This window comes from Haliaeetus albicilla, chromosome 14 (assembly GCF_947461875.1).
Source record: "Haliaeetus albicilla chromosome 14, bHalAlb1.1, whole genome shotgun sequence".
Lineage (NCBI taxonomy): Eukaryota > Metazoa > Chordata > Aves > Accipitriformes > Accipitridae > Haliaeetus > Haliaeetus albicilla.
The window spans coordinates 25,067,713-25,083,040 of NC_091496.1; the positions used below are offsets into that span (position 1 = coordinate 25,067,713).

At 37.5% G+C, this 15,328-nt stretch overlaps 1 protein-coding gene across 8 annotated transcripts in view; it reads left to right on the forward strand.

Annotated features, from left to right (window-relative positions):
- The window catches only part of CADPS2 (calcium dependent secretion activator 2), a 323,617-nt gene that overhangs the window by 260,884 nt on the left and 47,405 nt on the right, over positions 1–15,328 (forward strand). For 4 of the 8 annotated variants that reach the window (XM_069802016.1, XM_069802017.1, XM_069802018.1 and 1 more), the window contains 2 exons: positions 7,954–8,095; positions 8,225–8,344. In XM_069802016.1, coding sequence (XP_069658117.1) covers positions 7,954–8,095; positions 8,225–8,344 — 262 coding nt within the window. The remainder of the gene's footprint in view (positions 1–7,953; positions 8,096–8,224; positions 8,345–15,328) is intronic. The other 4 variants (XM_069802020.1, XM_069802021.1, XM_069802022.1 and 1 more) reach the window with 1 other exon arrangement.

Below are 15,328 nucleotides of genomic sequence, written 5' to 3' on the forward strand. Positions count from 1 at the left end.
CTCGATGGAAAGAATGGAAAATAGTATTCAAGAGCTTTTCTCCAAGGTTACACATATTTCAACCTATATTATTTATCATTGTATTCTTGTTAACCTTAGCTGCCAAGTGTTTATTGAAATATATAGGTCATCTCAGTATAGTACCTGTTGGCCACAGCACCATATCATGAAATGGAGCAACTAGCAAATGTACAATTCACTGTAACACAATGGATGACGAACTTCATGGAGGGAAAAGGGCAAATGGACAGGGCCACTAAACTAAAGCTGAATCTTAAACAGCATTGTTGAAAGTCACTGTTATTGTACCACATTGGATGTGGTCTAGGACAGAGTGAAAAAGCATTAACATCCAGTCTTAGAGGTCTCTTTTCACAAATTATTCCATACCCTGATATTTAGCAATACATGAAATGCCATGTTCCTGATGATTTCTTTTTTTTTCAAATATTATCCTAGTGAAAGAAATGTATCTGTTAGTGTTTCCCTTAGTTTGTTTTTAAGATACTCATGAATGTTTCATCTGGATCCTTTGTTGGACAAACTGCAACTACAGAAGCATATTAAAATTGCCATACTGGTGGTAATTTAAACTGAATTTAGAAGGCTGCTCAGAAGGGTGTAGGAATTGTTTGATCTTGGTGCAGATCTCATAAGAGTTGGACTCCTGTAAGGTAGATTCTGCAATACTTTAAGCAGGTGTCTGATCATCTTAAAAATCTGAAGCCGATATTCAGGTGTCTTTCCTACCATCTTACATTTTCAGTTTAGGAAGCACATCTCTAGTTGTGATGTTATGTGCACTTAAAACAATTATTTGATCCCTGAAAGCTGGGGAGGTATTTTACAGTAGTCGTACAAGAAGGATTTGTGGCACCAGTTTTAACTACATTGTTGTGTCATTTGTGTTCCTTTATGCCTTGGTTCCAACCTGAGAGAAGTTACAGAAACAAACAAGGGTTGTCCTCACATGCAAAGAGGTTGCTGGTAGGCTACTAATTTTTCTTTCCTTAAAAGATTAAATAGATAATAATGCTAAATGATTAAAACAGCCTTAGGAAAGACATTTTATGAAAACTTTCATGTCAAAGCAATTATTAGAAAGATTGTAAAACCTTAACTAAAGGATACAAAACGGCTGCTGTATGAAATGTCACATCTGTATACCAATTTCAGTAATTCCCTAATGGTAATAGATATAGAAAATGACAGTTTCTGGCAAGTGAAAGCCATCTGGAAAATTATACACTTTTTTTCCCCAGAATTATTGGAAAGCAACCATGGAAATTAGTCACCTTTTAATCGGTGGATATGTTAGCAAGTGGCAAGTGACCATGCTACCAAGAACTGATTCCCAAGTGGAACATACCTCAGTGCTTATTCTTTAATTAACAGCCTTTTCACCTTGCAAGTGCATTAAAGCCATTAGAAAGAGCTCCCCATGCTTATATAATCAATTTTACAGACTTCCAAAATGAAATAAATAATTCTGGCTTTACCCTAAGTGAAAACCTTTTCCTGAAAACTATCACCTTCATAAAGATAGATTTAGAAAAAAAAATCTAAAAAGGGAAAAACTGGAATGTGGTCTCGTGAGGATAAAAAGGCTAGTGTTAATAATTAACAAGGAGAGTGAAGTAGAGTAAATTAGCCATAATAGAGCCCACAGTGACTGGCAAAGTCACCTCTCATTATCAAAAAACTCATTAGGAAATGAAGAGGTGGAAATCCCACTGGGTTATTCTCACTCTCAGGCTATATCAGAGATTACTTTTCAGATTTCTTTCAAACGAAGAACTGTTAGGTCACCATATTGCATATTAGGTTAATCTTCAGTGAAATTTGGAGGACTGACACCTGCGTGTTATTCTATCTCAAGAGCTTTAAATGAGCTCTAAATCTTCGATGCAGGAGTCAGTTTTCACGTAAACCTGACATGAGCAAACTCCTAACAATAAAGAAACAATCTAACATTTACAGCATTAAAGAAAACTTATATGTAAGACTGTTTTTATAACTATGTCACTAAAATATAATATTAGAAAGACTGTGAGATAATGAAAATGCATAGTCTTTGCTATTCAAATAATATCAAATGTATTATTTTACATAGTATACAAAACATTGTACATGATTCAAGCCAAATACTTCAAAGCCAATATTCATTTAACAATGAGAAAAAAAATGCATTTTCCAATACAGTGTATTAACTTTTCATGAAGTAAAAGGGGGGAGGAAGGGGAAGTCCTGACTGAAGCTTCACATTTCTATTATGAAGGACTCCATTTTGAGTCACTTTAAGCTTCTCCATTTTTTTCTGACCTTATTCCACAATTACGAGTTCATCAGTGAGTCATCAGTGATTGCTTTCCTGTTAAGTCTAACTGAAGAACTACTTAAAACAGGGGATGGATGAGTACGATCTTCCTATCCTATAAAATATTTCAGCTTTTCTGACAAGACCTAACAAGTAACAAAAACTGATTTAAAAAATGACATTTACTGTGGAGGTGAGTAATAGATTGTAGATAAATTTGTTGTGATTTTTCAAAATGTAAAGGTTTGAAAAAAATATTGTAGCTGCTTTTACAGTATACATTTTAATGATCTCCAAAGTTTGTATTGTTCATACACAATTATGCCTGACTCTGTGAAGCTTTGCAGATTTTACAGTGATAACAGTATCCAATATCTCTCTATGATAGCAATATTATTTTTCCAGAATTGGATATTCATAGAGGGAAGGAGGACATGGTTGTCCCAGGATTGTGTCTTATTTTCTGTAATGACTATGTTACTTTTTGACCATGGAGCCTATCAATTATGTTATGAAGGAGCATGCTCTGGAGGGCAATTTACTTTCTGTAGTTGTTTAATTATTCAGATTAATCAGGTTTTAGTGCCTCAAGACAGACATGTATTAATTCCTCTTTATTTAAGATGGTGTCAGAGGTATCTTATAGTGGCATATGCCTAGTTACATGAAGTGTCTATGTATTTGGCTTGTTTTAGAGGTTTTTCAATTGTATATTCAATATTCTGCTCCTTTCCTTGCCAAGTTTTCTTGCCAAGTGTCACTTACTGACACTATGGACTGTGCTATTGTTGCTCAGCATTACTGCATTACTACATTGACATGAATCAGTCAAAACTAGGAGTGTTATAAAGTTAACTCATAATCTTCATTTTCCATCAAGTATTACACAGTGAAATGTCTGTGTACCTGCTCTAACTCAGCCATGGTACACCTCTAGACAGTCTGATGAAGCTGATTTAGAAAAACCGGCATGTTGAGTGTTAGCCTCTTGAAAGCCATTGGCATTATCATGGCTAGTGATTTCAAACAGAAATTCTCCAATATGTTTTTTCCACTATTGCTGTTACTAGTAGCAGAGTGGCAAACACCACCAAAGACAGCATCACCTTCCTGCTTTGTTACAGCCTGTGTACCGCTTTTGTACTAGAATTCATGTATAATATCATAGCCCCTATCTTAAACTACAGGGTGGAAATAAAAAACAATTTGGATTTAAGGTAATCAGTGCAAACTTTATACCCACACTGATAACCTCTCATCAAACCTTATACTTCTCATTAAATGTATATACTTCTCATTAAATCTTTTCTTAGCTCAGGGACTTAAAATTTTTGCTCAGTGGTATTAGGAGCTGCTTTGAAATCCTAACCTGCTTTCAGGTAAGAGCTACATGTTTTGGTTACTGATACTGAGAGCTAACTCAAGCTGCATTATTGCTTACCAGAATATCCAATAACCTTTTTGACTGAATGGGAGTTTTAGGCACAAGAAAATTGTGCAATAAGCTGTTGGTGTCACTCTGTCTTGTAAAGATGAAATAAATGTTCAGCTTGCTTCCACTTAGTACATCTCTAAAATTCACTTTTAAAGTATGTCTTCTATGTAAAAATACACAACAGTTTGTATATAAGCTGAAACACTTGCAATTTTCACCACAATTTAAGTAACTGATTAATAAATGCTCTGTGGAGGCGGAATGTGATATAAACAGGAAATGAATGGAAATACAGACTTTCTTTTTATGGGTTATTGGGTTATTTTCAACTGCTATGAATAGAATATGGAGCCCCAAGGAAATTTCCTTCTTGAAATTTACTGGGTTTACTTTGAATTTAAAAATATGCCAGAAAATCCAAGTGTTGCCTTCCCGAGAATCCTGTGGACAGCAGGATAATTATAGATTGTCTGACAGCGTGCTAATTTTGTCAGTGGAAAAGAGACTCATGTTAACCTGTGTTATTCTTCCTTTCCTTTGATTCTGCAGAAGCTCTTGAGGACAGCGTAACACATTGACTCCAGCATAACTCCTAAACTGTGCCTGTATAAGTAAAAACAAAACAAGCCCCACAGCTTCTGTTGTACAGAAGCACAGTAGATTCTTTTCCTACTAGTAGAGGAGAAACCTCATTCCAGTGCTGCATTATTAGACTGTCCTTTTCATTTCTGGTCTTTTCTTGTCATTTTAATATATTTCAGCTACCTAATATGTAAAAATTGAGTAACATTCATCTTCAACTTGAGTATTTCAAGAATTTTTCATCTGGGGATCTGTTTCTATTCCTGTAATCCATTTTCCATTAATATTGTCTATGCATTAGCTTGCCCTGGCATAGGCTTTCTTTTTGTTGTTGTTTGTGTGAATACGAGATGGCTCATGATGAAGAGGGTGTGGGGTGTCTATACTGACAAGACAATGGAGAATTAAGCTACATAGCTTTGAAGACAAGTGGTAGTTGAGGGATTTGAAGTGTGGCATTTCCTCAAGGATCTCTTGTTTCCCATCTGCTTTGATGCACAGGTGGTACCTTTTGGCAAGATCAGTTCTAATCATAGGGCAGAGTGCCATGAGTCTGCTGATGATACTCCGCTATATCACTTACCCCTGTGCTCTGAGTTCTTTCCCTGCCCTGCAGTAATCCTTGACAGAGATCTCTAGATGGGTAAATCAGAGCTGCCATGTCCTCAGCCCTGGGAAAACAGAATGTCCACTGAGTTGTTGATCCAAGACAGTGCTCTCGTGTGTGCCCATGGACAGAGGGATCTCTGTGGAGGTGCAGTCTTATTAAGAGTCTTGGCATCATTTTGGAAAGTTTCACTTCCCTGCAAAGACTGGTGTCAGGATGTTAGGAAAATGATTCAGCTTTTTAAGTTGAACAGCTTTTATTGCCTGTGACTTCTTTAGATTTCATTCTGGCTTCGCAATAACAAGAGTCACCCTCCTGCCCATGAGGCTTTATTACTGTAATTCCCAGAGTAGGGCTTGTAGCAGAGCATTTCTGCGGTGTGCTCAGAAAACAATAAGCTACAAGCTCATCCCTTCATGTAACTGTGATTGCCTGATTAATGTCAGTCTTGGACTGATTCACTATAAAGCGGCAATATTGACTTAAATGACACGGTTGTATTCTTGTTGTTGTTCTTAAGCTCAAAGTTGCCTTGAAAAATCAGCCTAATATGTATCTTGATACCAGCCACCTTTTGCTTCTCAAAGGTAATGTTCATCAGCTATTTACTGTGAAACCTTTGTGTTAATGTCCAAATCTTTCTCAGTTGCTATTACTGATGGTCACAGGTGCTGCAGTTTTAAGATATATAAAAATAGAAAAAAAACCACAGTTTTGAGTGCCTGATATACAAATAATTATGCCAGAACTAGCTAGTTAACAAGTAGTTCTATGAGCAGTGTAAATAAGGGAACATGTTTGTAATGGACTCATAGGTGCTCTCAAGGGTGGATTCTCAAGTGTTTAATAAGAGATGAGCCTATGCCGCTGCCTTTTTCTCAGTGGAAACCCTAATAATCTCTGCCTGCTACATAACTGCGTGTTTCCATGAAACTCCATATATCTGATATCTCCGCCCCTGCGTGTAATATGGTTGAAATTAGCTAGCAGTTTCAAAGTTCTTAGTGAGAGGCAGGTGAACAAAACCAGAGAGAGCTGATCACATTAGTATTGTCTCCTTGGTTAAAAGTGATTGATACATTATTTCCCATTACTCTACAAGGATGTTTTCAAGAAAATAGTCCTTGCTTTTAGATCATTGTGTTCAAGAAAATAAAATATATTAGCGTCCAGACATTCAGCATTAAAGGCACTTCCTTGCAATACGAGTAGCAATAGGGAACTGAAACTTGATGACACATTTTCCCCATAGTCTCCATCTCTCCCAGGTTTGGTTTGTGGTGGACATCAATCAGGAATGGAAGGCAGAGGAGTTTCTGGAAGTTACAGAAATTATTTTTATATGTTATACATGGAGTTGTACCAGTAGTGGAACAAAAGGGACTGTAATTTTGTGAGACAGTTTCCAGGGTTTTGAGCCCTATGATCCAGCCTTTTCTTCTTAGGAAGAGGAGGAGATCTCCTCAAAATGTGGTTGTGGTAACCATCCAAATCAAATGAGAAGCCTGGATGCAGGAATAGGTGGGAAGAGAAACCCACAAGAGAATTTAAAACAACAGAATATGGGTGAGAGAAAAGAAGGGCTACCAAAATCATAAAAATTCTTCTCTGTGTCTCAGCTTGCCTGTATGTTTTCCACGTACACATGGGAATATTCTTGTAGGTCCTAATAATAGTGCTGGATTAATTGGTGAACACAGACACATTCAAAACTTGAAACTGATATACTCACTTGGTGGGACGGGACATTAGTGTGCTAAGAGTTAGGATTTGCTAAGAGAATGTTTCAACGAATACAGGGACAGCCCGTGGTGGTGGCAAACTAATTTTCAGGTTTTAAGCATCTTCAGTTTGCATTGTGTATACAGTGTTTCATGCAGTAAATCCCATCTGTGAAGCAGGTAATTTTCTACTGCTTATAGCTACTTTACTTTTCTTGAGTAATATGATTCATGCTTATAATATGCTCACCAGTCAACTCAATTCTTTCGAAAAGCAAGAGGACACCTCTAGGTGTGTTGTATGTCAGCTTTCCTAAGTGCTTTAGGCAACTAGTTTTCAGGACTTCCTTTAATTAGTTATAAAAATACAATTGCTGTAAAGTTGGAGATAATCACACCAGAGAATTAGCAAACTTCCAGAAGGGAAATCTAGAGTTAGCAGCCTTTAAAATTTTGCAAGACAGTTGAGAGGGCAGAGGACAGGCAAACTTGGCTGCTGAGGCTGTTTCACATGAACACAGACTGGCTGGGAGGTTCTTTTCATGGGGTTCTTGATGAGGCTTGTGCACATGTCAGGATGGGAAAAGCCAGGATTGTGGTGGTGAGCTCTGGCTTTTGAGATTTTTATATGCGGACATGCATAGGTATATCGGGACATGTTTTCTATTCAAGAGCTTGTTGAATGTCCTGTGTAGCTATAGGCAGTGATCCAGGACTTTGCCAGCTCCCAAGGACACAGAGCAGATGGGTAAACTGTTCTTATTCCCCCAAACACTCATATGTCACATGTTGCCTTTTTCCATTAAGGAATCTGGAGGAAATGCTGTATACCTCCATATTTTTGCACATAGCCTAGTGAGACTGGAATGTTTTACTGTAACCTTTGTTCTTCTTAGCGTAAGGGGAATAAAAATAATTGAATGACATTCAAATACTATTTGTTTGGTTTGTTTTTTGTTCTGTCTTGGTGTTTAAGTATCAAACAGAATTGCTGAGGCTTAGATTCAGCAAAGTATATTACTAATTTTTAAGAAGATGCAAAAGTGTTATTATTTAACAAAGAACTTCAGTATGTGCCTAGATTTCGTTACAGTGACAGTTTAGAATGTACTGCAGTGTCCTCATGGAGCACTTCATTTATCTTTTATGAACTGTATTTCCTACACAAGCTGGATCTTGTTCTTAAAATGCTTTCGGGTACTAAAACATTTTAAGAGACACTTTTTCCTATAGCAAAATAAAGTAGGGAAAGGCCTGACATTTTTTATTTGTGTTTTGTTTGTTTTTAAAGCGTTTTTGTGCAATGGAAAGTTTCACAAGCACCTGCAAGAAATTTTTGTTCCCATGGTCATCCGCTACATCGATCTCATGGAATCATCAATTGCCCAGTCCATTCACAGAGGTCTTGAACAAGAGTCATGGCAACCTGTGAAGTAAGTGCTTTCTACAAGATTTGAACAAAGCACCTGCCTATAGCTTTCTGTCTAATCAGGTGTTCTCCCCCATTGTCCTCTAAATATTCTATTTTTTATTGTATTCCTACATTGTTTATTTCTTCACAGGAGCATCACCAACAGTCTTCCTAATGTAGCTCTTCCAAAAGTTCCAAGTTTGCCTCTTAATCTTCCACAAATACCTAGCTTTACTACACCAACCTGGATGACTTCTTTGTATGACTCCACGTGTGTATTCTTCAATAACCTTCTGACTGTATGTCAGCTCTGCATGGCCTTGCTAGTGTTCTGTGCAGCTGTATTTGGATTGCATGGTGTTTATGATCCCTTAGTTGGAAATTATTGTTTCTTGAGAGTGAGCCAAGCATGGACTGTTAGTGAGTTGCGCTTTCTAGTGCATTAAAATGTAGCAGTCTTAAACCTGATAACTTAAAAAATCAACTTGGCAAAGGTCTGTCATAGGATGAATGGTCTTTAATACCCTAAACAACCTAATGACTCTTCTGAATTAATAAGCAGTCAAGAACCTTTTGGGTAATTGATTTTAGATTGTGGTTTTGTAAAGTGAGGCAGCCCATCATATTTTTGCATGGGTTTGATTAACTCATTGTATATTGGTTCTGAAAATCATTGACTGCAAATATTGTCATTAGATTAAATATCCATGTTACAGGAAAATAGTAAAAGGTTAATAAGTACCCAGAATAGAAGTACATCCATTTCTTTGTCTGTTTGAAAAAATATGTATTTATTCTTGATTTCTCCCCAACACTTTGGTGGTCTTGTCTTAAAATAGTAATAAAAAAAAATAGAGCAGATGTGCCCTGTTCTGTGGGAATATTACCATAGTTACAGGCCAGATTTCTGTGTGAGGACACATTCATATACATTAGAGAAAGGCTCAGGAAGAACGTTATTTTAGCTAAACTTGTGTTAGGGAAGGGTGAATGTGAAAGACTTCAAAAAACACACGTTCAAGATGCAAAGCTTGATAATATGATTTCTAGCCAAGTATTGTCTTTTCAAGTTTTATGGTGGAGTTAAACACTCCTAGCAAGCACTCAGATCCACTACTGCAAAAGTTCATAGAATCATACAATACCAGGTTGGAAGAGACCTCAAGGATCATCTGGTCCAACCTTTCTTGGCAAGAGCATGGTCTGGACAAGATGGCCCAGCACCCTGTCCAGCTAAATCTTAAAAGAGTCCAATGTTGGGGAATCCGCCACTTCCCTGAGGAGATCATTCCAATGGCTGATTGTTCTCACTGGGAAAAAATTTTCCTCTTATGTCCAGTCGGAATCTCCCCAGGAGTAACTTGTACCCATCACCCCTCATCTTTTCCATGTGACTCCTTGTAAAAAGGGAATTGATAGTGTGTGCTCTGCCAGACTTCCGGCACTTCTCTGTTGAATATTATGATTGTTATTCTCCTGCTAATTCCCCTAAAAGTTGACAAAGCTCCTCTTAATCCTTGGCTTTGGTAGCTTTTGTGTTTACTATAATAATGCTGGGTTTCTCCTGATGTGCTTATGCAAGTCATTTCAGCTTTGAATACAAACTAATTGGTCTTCTGCTACTCAAATTCCTTTGTGTTATTCCCATGCTTTTGAGGGTTAGGTTTTTTTAAAAAAATAGCTTTCAGTTAAGAGTTATTATAATCTTAGATGTGGTCTTCTTACAGTCTATTCTAGCAACCCCATCCAGTAAAAATCACTTGTACATATTTAAATTCATGTATTTTGAATATTGAATTTATAATTAATATATAATAAATATGGATTCTGGTTGGAGGAGTACAGTGGTAGATCTTTCCTAAATGAAGGTTTTGGTGTAGCAATAAATTCCTAGATTGTACTGTCAAAAAATGTGCAAATATAGTGAAATTCAGACATCAGCTTATCCCCCTTGCACATCTTCTGGTATTAAGGTTCATGGTGTGTGTGGCAAAGTATGCATAACTTCCTAAACTAATCAGTGAGGTTTTCAAATGATTTGGTGAACACTGAGGTTCCTGTGTGCTGTAAGCACTTGCCAGCAGTAGCTGTCGCTCTGCTGCTTCTCAGGAGAAGTGAGGGCTAGCAGTGTCATCATTGTAAGGTCCTCATCCCCCTTTCAGCCACCTCACACATTTGAGAAGGGGTCTGCCAAGGTGCTGGTTCTGTTGTAGGCACCTCTTTGTGCTTTTTTTTCCCTAAATGTAGAGCTTTGAAGTTGTGTTTTATAAAATGTGTATAAATTATCATTCAAGATTGCAGGTAGTATTAAGTTCCCTTTGTAATACTGTGGGATTCGGGTAGTATTTTAAGAATCAGCCTATCTGTGTTTTACTGAAGAGCCAAGTAACTTCTCAGAATGGCCATGTGTTGTATTTGGATCAAAAAAGAAAAATGAAGGCACTGCAAGCCAGTTATTCCTCCTCCCAAGCTAATGAGTTTCCTCTTTCCTGCTGGTTACGGTGTCTCAGCTTCTGTCAGAGGAAATGGTTTACTTTCACTATTACATGAAAGAAAGGAGGAGCGTTTTATTTCCCCCACTTCTCCCATCCTGTCCTTTTCAGGAAGAATAAAACTTCCTTTTTCTAGTTAAATTCTCCAATGGGAGTAACCAAATACCTAGGCTCCAACACCTGTTCAGCAAAACCCAGTGCTACCTGTCAGTTTTCCCTTTTGGTGTGATGAACACCCACCTTAAGTGGACTAGAGTGACATACTGCATTGTACCTAGAGTCAGCAGAGGCACCTAAACCAGGAGCCCAGGCCCTGCTTTGTCAGTCATCGCAGGTGGCTCCTCCTCTCCACTGACAAGTCTTTCTCTCCCAGTCCACTGTGCTCCCTCCTCCTGGCCACACAGCTGATGCTTTAGCAAGAAGATGACTACGTATATCACTAAGTTGTGCTGGACTTCTCTTTTTTTCTTTGAAAGTGATGATTTTGGCCAATTAATCATTATCAATTTGAATTACACAATGAAGAATCTACAGGCAAAAAAATGAGAAAAAGCAGTCTGTGAGCCAACTAAATTATAGTTAAATGTTTACCAAGAATGCCAAGTCCTGTGTCTATTTTGTCTGCAATAGGAAGAGATTTCATATTCTCCAGACTCTACTAATGTTCATGTTCATGCTCTTATGTTCATGTCTAAGTCCATTCATATTCAACAGAGCTGTTACGTGCCTGCCTAAGAACTTTTGCTGAAGAGAAAGAAGTGAAAATATATTCATAGTTAGGCATTTCTTTGTGTGCTTTACTGATGAAAACAGATTTTCCCCTCTTTCACTTAAAAGTTGCTGCAATTCTTTTTAACATTACTAGAGAAGATTGTTTATGGTTTTTAATTAACTGATGCTTTTTTTTAACTTGATCACATGTTTTGGAGCAGTAAATGTATGCTGCTTATAACAACACTTAAGAAGATCATTACCTCATTTTCAGTTGTTTTGGCTTAACCTTTTATTATTGGGCATTGGAAAGGGAGATATGGAAAGGGAGATATGAAAAGGGGAAAGTGTTAGGAGTAGTATGTTTTTCTTGATTGGTCTCAGGAGAGGACAACTCGGAGGACACCTTGGCTAGACATGCAGAGCACTGTGGATTACTGTTCCATTTGGCTGAAGACAACATCCTTAAAGAGCAAAAAAGTTCGAATATTCTGTAAAAGCTTCTAATCAGCCAGAATGAAGGAGGGGCAGGCCTTACTTATTCCTTAATTCACATGTACTACTTTAAATTGCATTTTTCTTCCATTTCATATTCTAAATTTAATTTCTCTGCCTCTTCTGGACCTGGCTTTTCAGTTAGATTTGTGGGTGATTTTAATTGTTTATGGTTTAATTTATATATTATTATTTTCAGTGCAGACATTACATAGATTCACTGACCAAAAATATTGTAGAAACAGACCTGAGGTTGTCATTGCTATCTGGTGCCGGTCTAGAACATCAGGTTCAGCAAAACTCAAGAATGGGGAGACATGGAATAAGATACATGCTTGCAGGAGAATAGTCCTGTCTCATCTTCCAACCAGAACAGGCAACATCAAAGGAAATGTGTCAGCTATATTCTTCCTGCTATGGCTCAGCTATAATGAGTGACGAGAGGGACCAGCTGGAGCAGTTGCAGTGCTCTGGTTGTGATATGAAGGGATCTGATCTGGATGTGTCCGAGCTCTCCTGCTGGACTTCTCTGTGTGTTTGTGCATGCTGAATAAGTCAGGAGACGTGTTTCAGCACTGTTTGGGGGAGTTGCATCTGTAGTGCCGCGTACGTTCCTGTAGTAGTGCTTGCCTCCAGTAAAGTGGTAGGAGGCCATGGTCTGCAGTTTTAAGGATGGGTATTTGAAAGTATAGCCATAGGACTGATGGAATAGTGACATTTAGCTGATCTACTTTCTGTGGAATAAGGAATTCTGAATATAGATAGTTCCTATTGAGCATTCTGGAAGATGAATGTATATTGTGGGCCAAATTTCTTTTCTTCCAGAAATACTAACACACAGGAAGAAAGAAGACTCAAGAAACATGTTTTGGTTGCTTGATCCTCAGGTTGCCTCACTCATGAACTAAGTAAGAGGAACCATGAGGTAACTCTGTCCCTAATATCTGTGAGGGACCATACACAAGCTATTACCTGCCAAAGTTCTGCTCCATCCTTCCCACTCATCTGCTGGTGGAAAATACAGAGATGGGGCTAAGTGCCATTCACTCTGTAATTATTGAAAATCCTTTTCTGTTGAAGAAACTCTCAGTTGACTTTCTGTGCCATGAATATACATCTTGAGGCAGCATAAAGGAAGTAGAGCTGGAGCTCACAAGCTGAGGGCTCACAAAGGACAGAGCTGGTACCCTGTTTTGTAAATAGTCCTAAACACTAATGGGTAGTAACTCAGTAATAACCTTAAAAAAAAAAAGTAATTGCAGTAATTTATAAAATCACCATCATTGCCCTTGGTAAATTCTACAAAAATGGAAGCCAGCTGCTTTTGAATCTTGTGGTTGATTGAGCATGTCCTTAGATATTTAATATTTCTCCTTATTTTCATATCCCAAGCTACCCTATGGAGTTTCACATCTAGGCAAGAAATGATATATTCTACATCTACTCTGGAGTCGTGTGTGTGCTGATTTGCAGCCAGTGTGCTTTATTAGTGGACTGTCTGACTAATTGCTACTGCTTAGGTAGCTGGCAAGCCTAGTGGGAAGCTGCCTCTCTTAGCTGTCAGTGGATAAGTGAATTACTTAGGAGGCTGTGTGCCGCTCCCAAGTTTAATATTCTGCAGGGTCTTGGAGAAACATTGTGTCTTGGACCTTTCTTTGCTGTGTTCAGTATGATGCAAGGCATAAAGCCATAAAATAATTTAGGTTAAAATGGCCCTCTGGAGATACCTGGTCCACTCTCCCAGTCAAAGTGTGACCAAATATGCAGTTAAATTGCCATTAAAAAAAAAAATAGGATGGGCATAATATTTGCCTCTTTTAATCATTGGAAACCTTCTCTTACTGCTATGACCTGATTAAAAAGAATGGACAACTAGATAGTACCTTTTGCACAAAGAACTAGTGCTGAAAGCTTAAGTTTTGACCAGCAAAACAGTGGAGTTTGTGCTTAATTTTAAAAATATAGATAGCTGTATTGAATATAGTTTTTAAAGAAAGAGTACCAGTTCAGTTTCCTGGTACAGTAATATTATTCCATTAATTAGATTGAAGTAGCTTTACCATAGATGTTCAGATAAAAACCTTTCAATAGCCAACAATGTCTCCTGTTCCTTCAGAAAAAAAAAAATGGTTCTGGAATTATGGATGTAGATTCAAATGCTTTGGTGATTAGATTCAAATGCTTTGGTGATTTGATTCAAATGCAGGACTTCGTCCTGCTGCCAGGAGGAGGTAAAAACTGAGTTTGGCTCTTCTTCATGTTACACTTTATGGAGTATTAAACCCTTAAGTGACATAACCAGCTCCTAGTAGGGAAAGCAAATCTATAGACCGTACAACCACTTCAGGATATTGAGGTATGTGCTGACAGTTAATACTAGTTCTAATGCTTTTACTGAATAAGGGCCAGGAAAAATCCTAAAATGCAAATAAAACAAGTATCTGGTACAAATAGCAGTAACAAGGTGATTGAAATCACAGTTTTCTGCAGCATTTAACAAACAAATTAGGTGTTTGTGTCTGGATGTGGAACTAGTAACAAATAGTTTCTGTTGTAGCCCTTTATTTTCCTTCCCCATCTTATTAGTATAATACATTAGTCAAATTCAGATGTCATTGGACAACGATGAATAAAAAAATGAAGAATGGGAGCTCAAAATTATATGAAAAGAGAATGAATGAATTAGCGTTTCTCACAGAATGAATTAGTGTTTCATGAACCTGTGTCTATTATTACATTTATTACAATTGTGAAATTTTATTTGGTAGTCTAATGAAACCAAATTAAGTGGCTACCAGGGAGTGAACGTGCATAAGAATACATTGATGTTATTGAGAGCACATTAGTCCTCCCGAGTCCTGAAAAATTTCATTTGGAATTCCATTAGGCAAAAAAGAAAAAGCTATGGAAGAATAAAAAATGGTTACATTGTATGATCTGATGATGAAAAATGGTAGTTCTCTTTCTTGAGAAAGTATGGTTTGTTTTCTAGAAAATAAGTGGTTTTAGCAACTGTAATTATATACTGAGATTGTCCCTGTTTCTGTCCCTATATAATTTGTCTTGTTCTTTCATCCAAGTCATCTCAAAAATTGACTTAGTCACTTTCGAATCAAATAATGTGTATAATGTAGCATTTACAACTTGACTCACTGCCAGTGTACACAGCAGGTGTAATGAAATCTTCAATATTTGCCTATCATATAACTTAAACAGTCTAACAGGATTATAAACTTTCTGAGAAATTTTGGTGGTTTGTTATTTCTATTTCTTAATTAAACTTAGTGGTGTCTAAAAGTGCTCCCTATTCAGGTCCAACCTTAACAGGTAACGTCCCTATGCAAGTTGTAACCTTAGCAGTCCCGTGGGCCTTTTCCCTGTTTCTGCTGTTTTCTTTCAGGAGCACGTACAAGGTGAAATTAATAGTTACTGTTTAAAAAAAGTGGGGAAGATATGCATGATATCAAAAAAGCCTGTCTACAGCTGTGGAATATCCTGCTATGCATAGTGAAGATACCAAAACTTGCACGATTTAAAACCAAAGCCGAAGTCGGGGT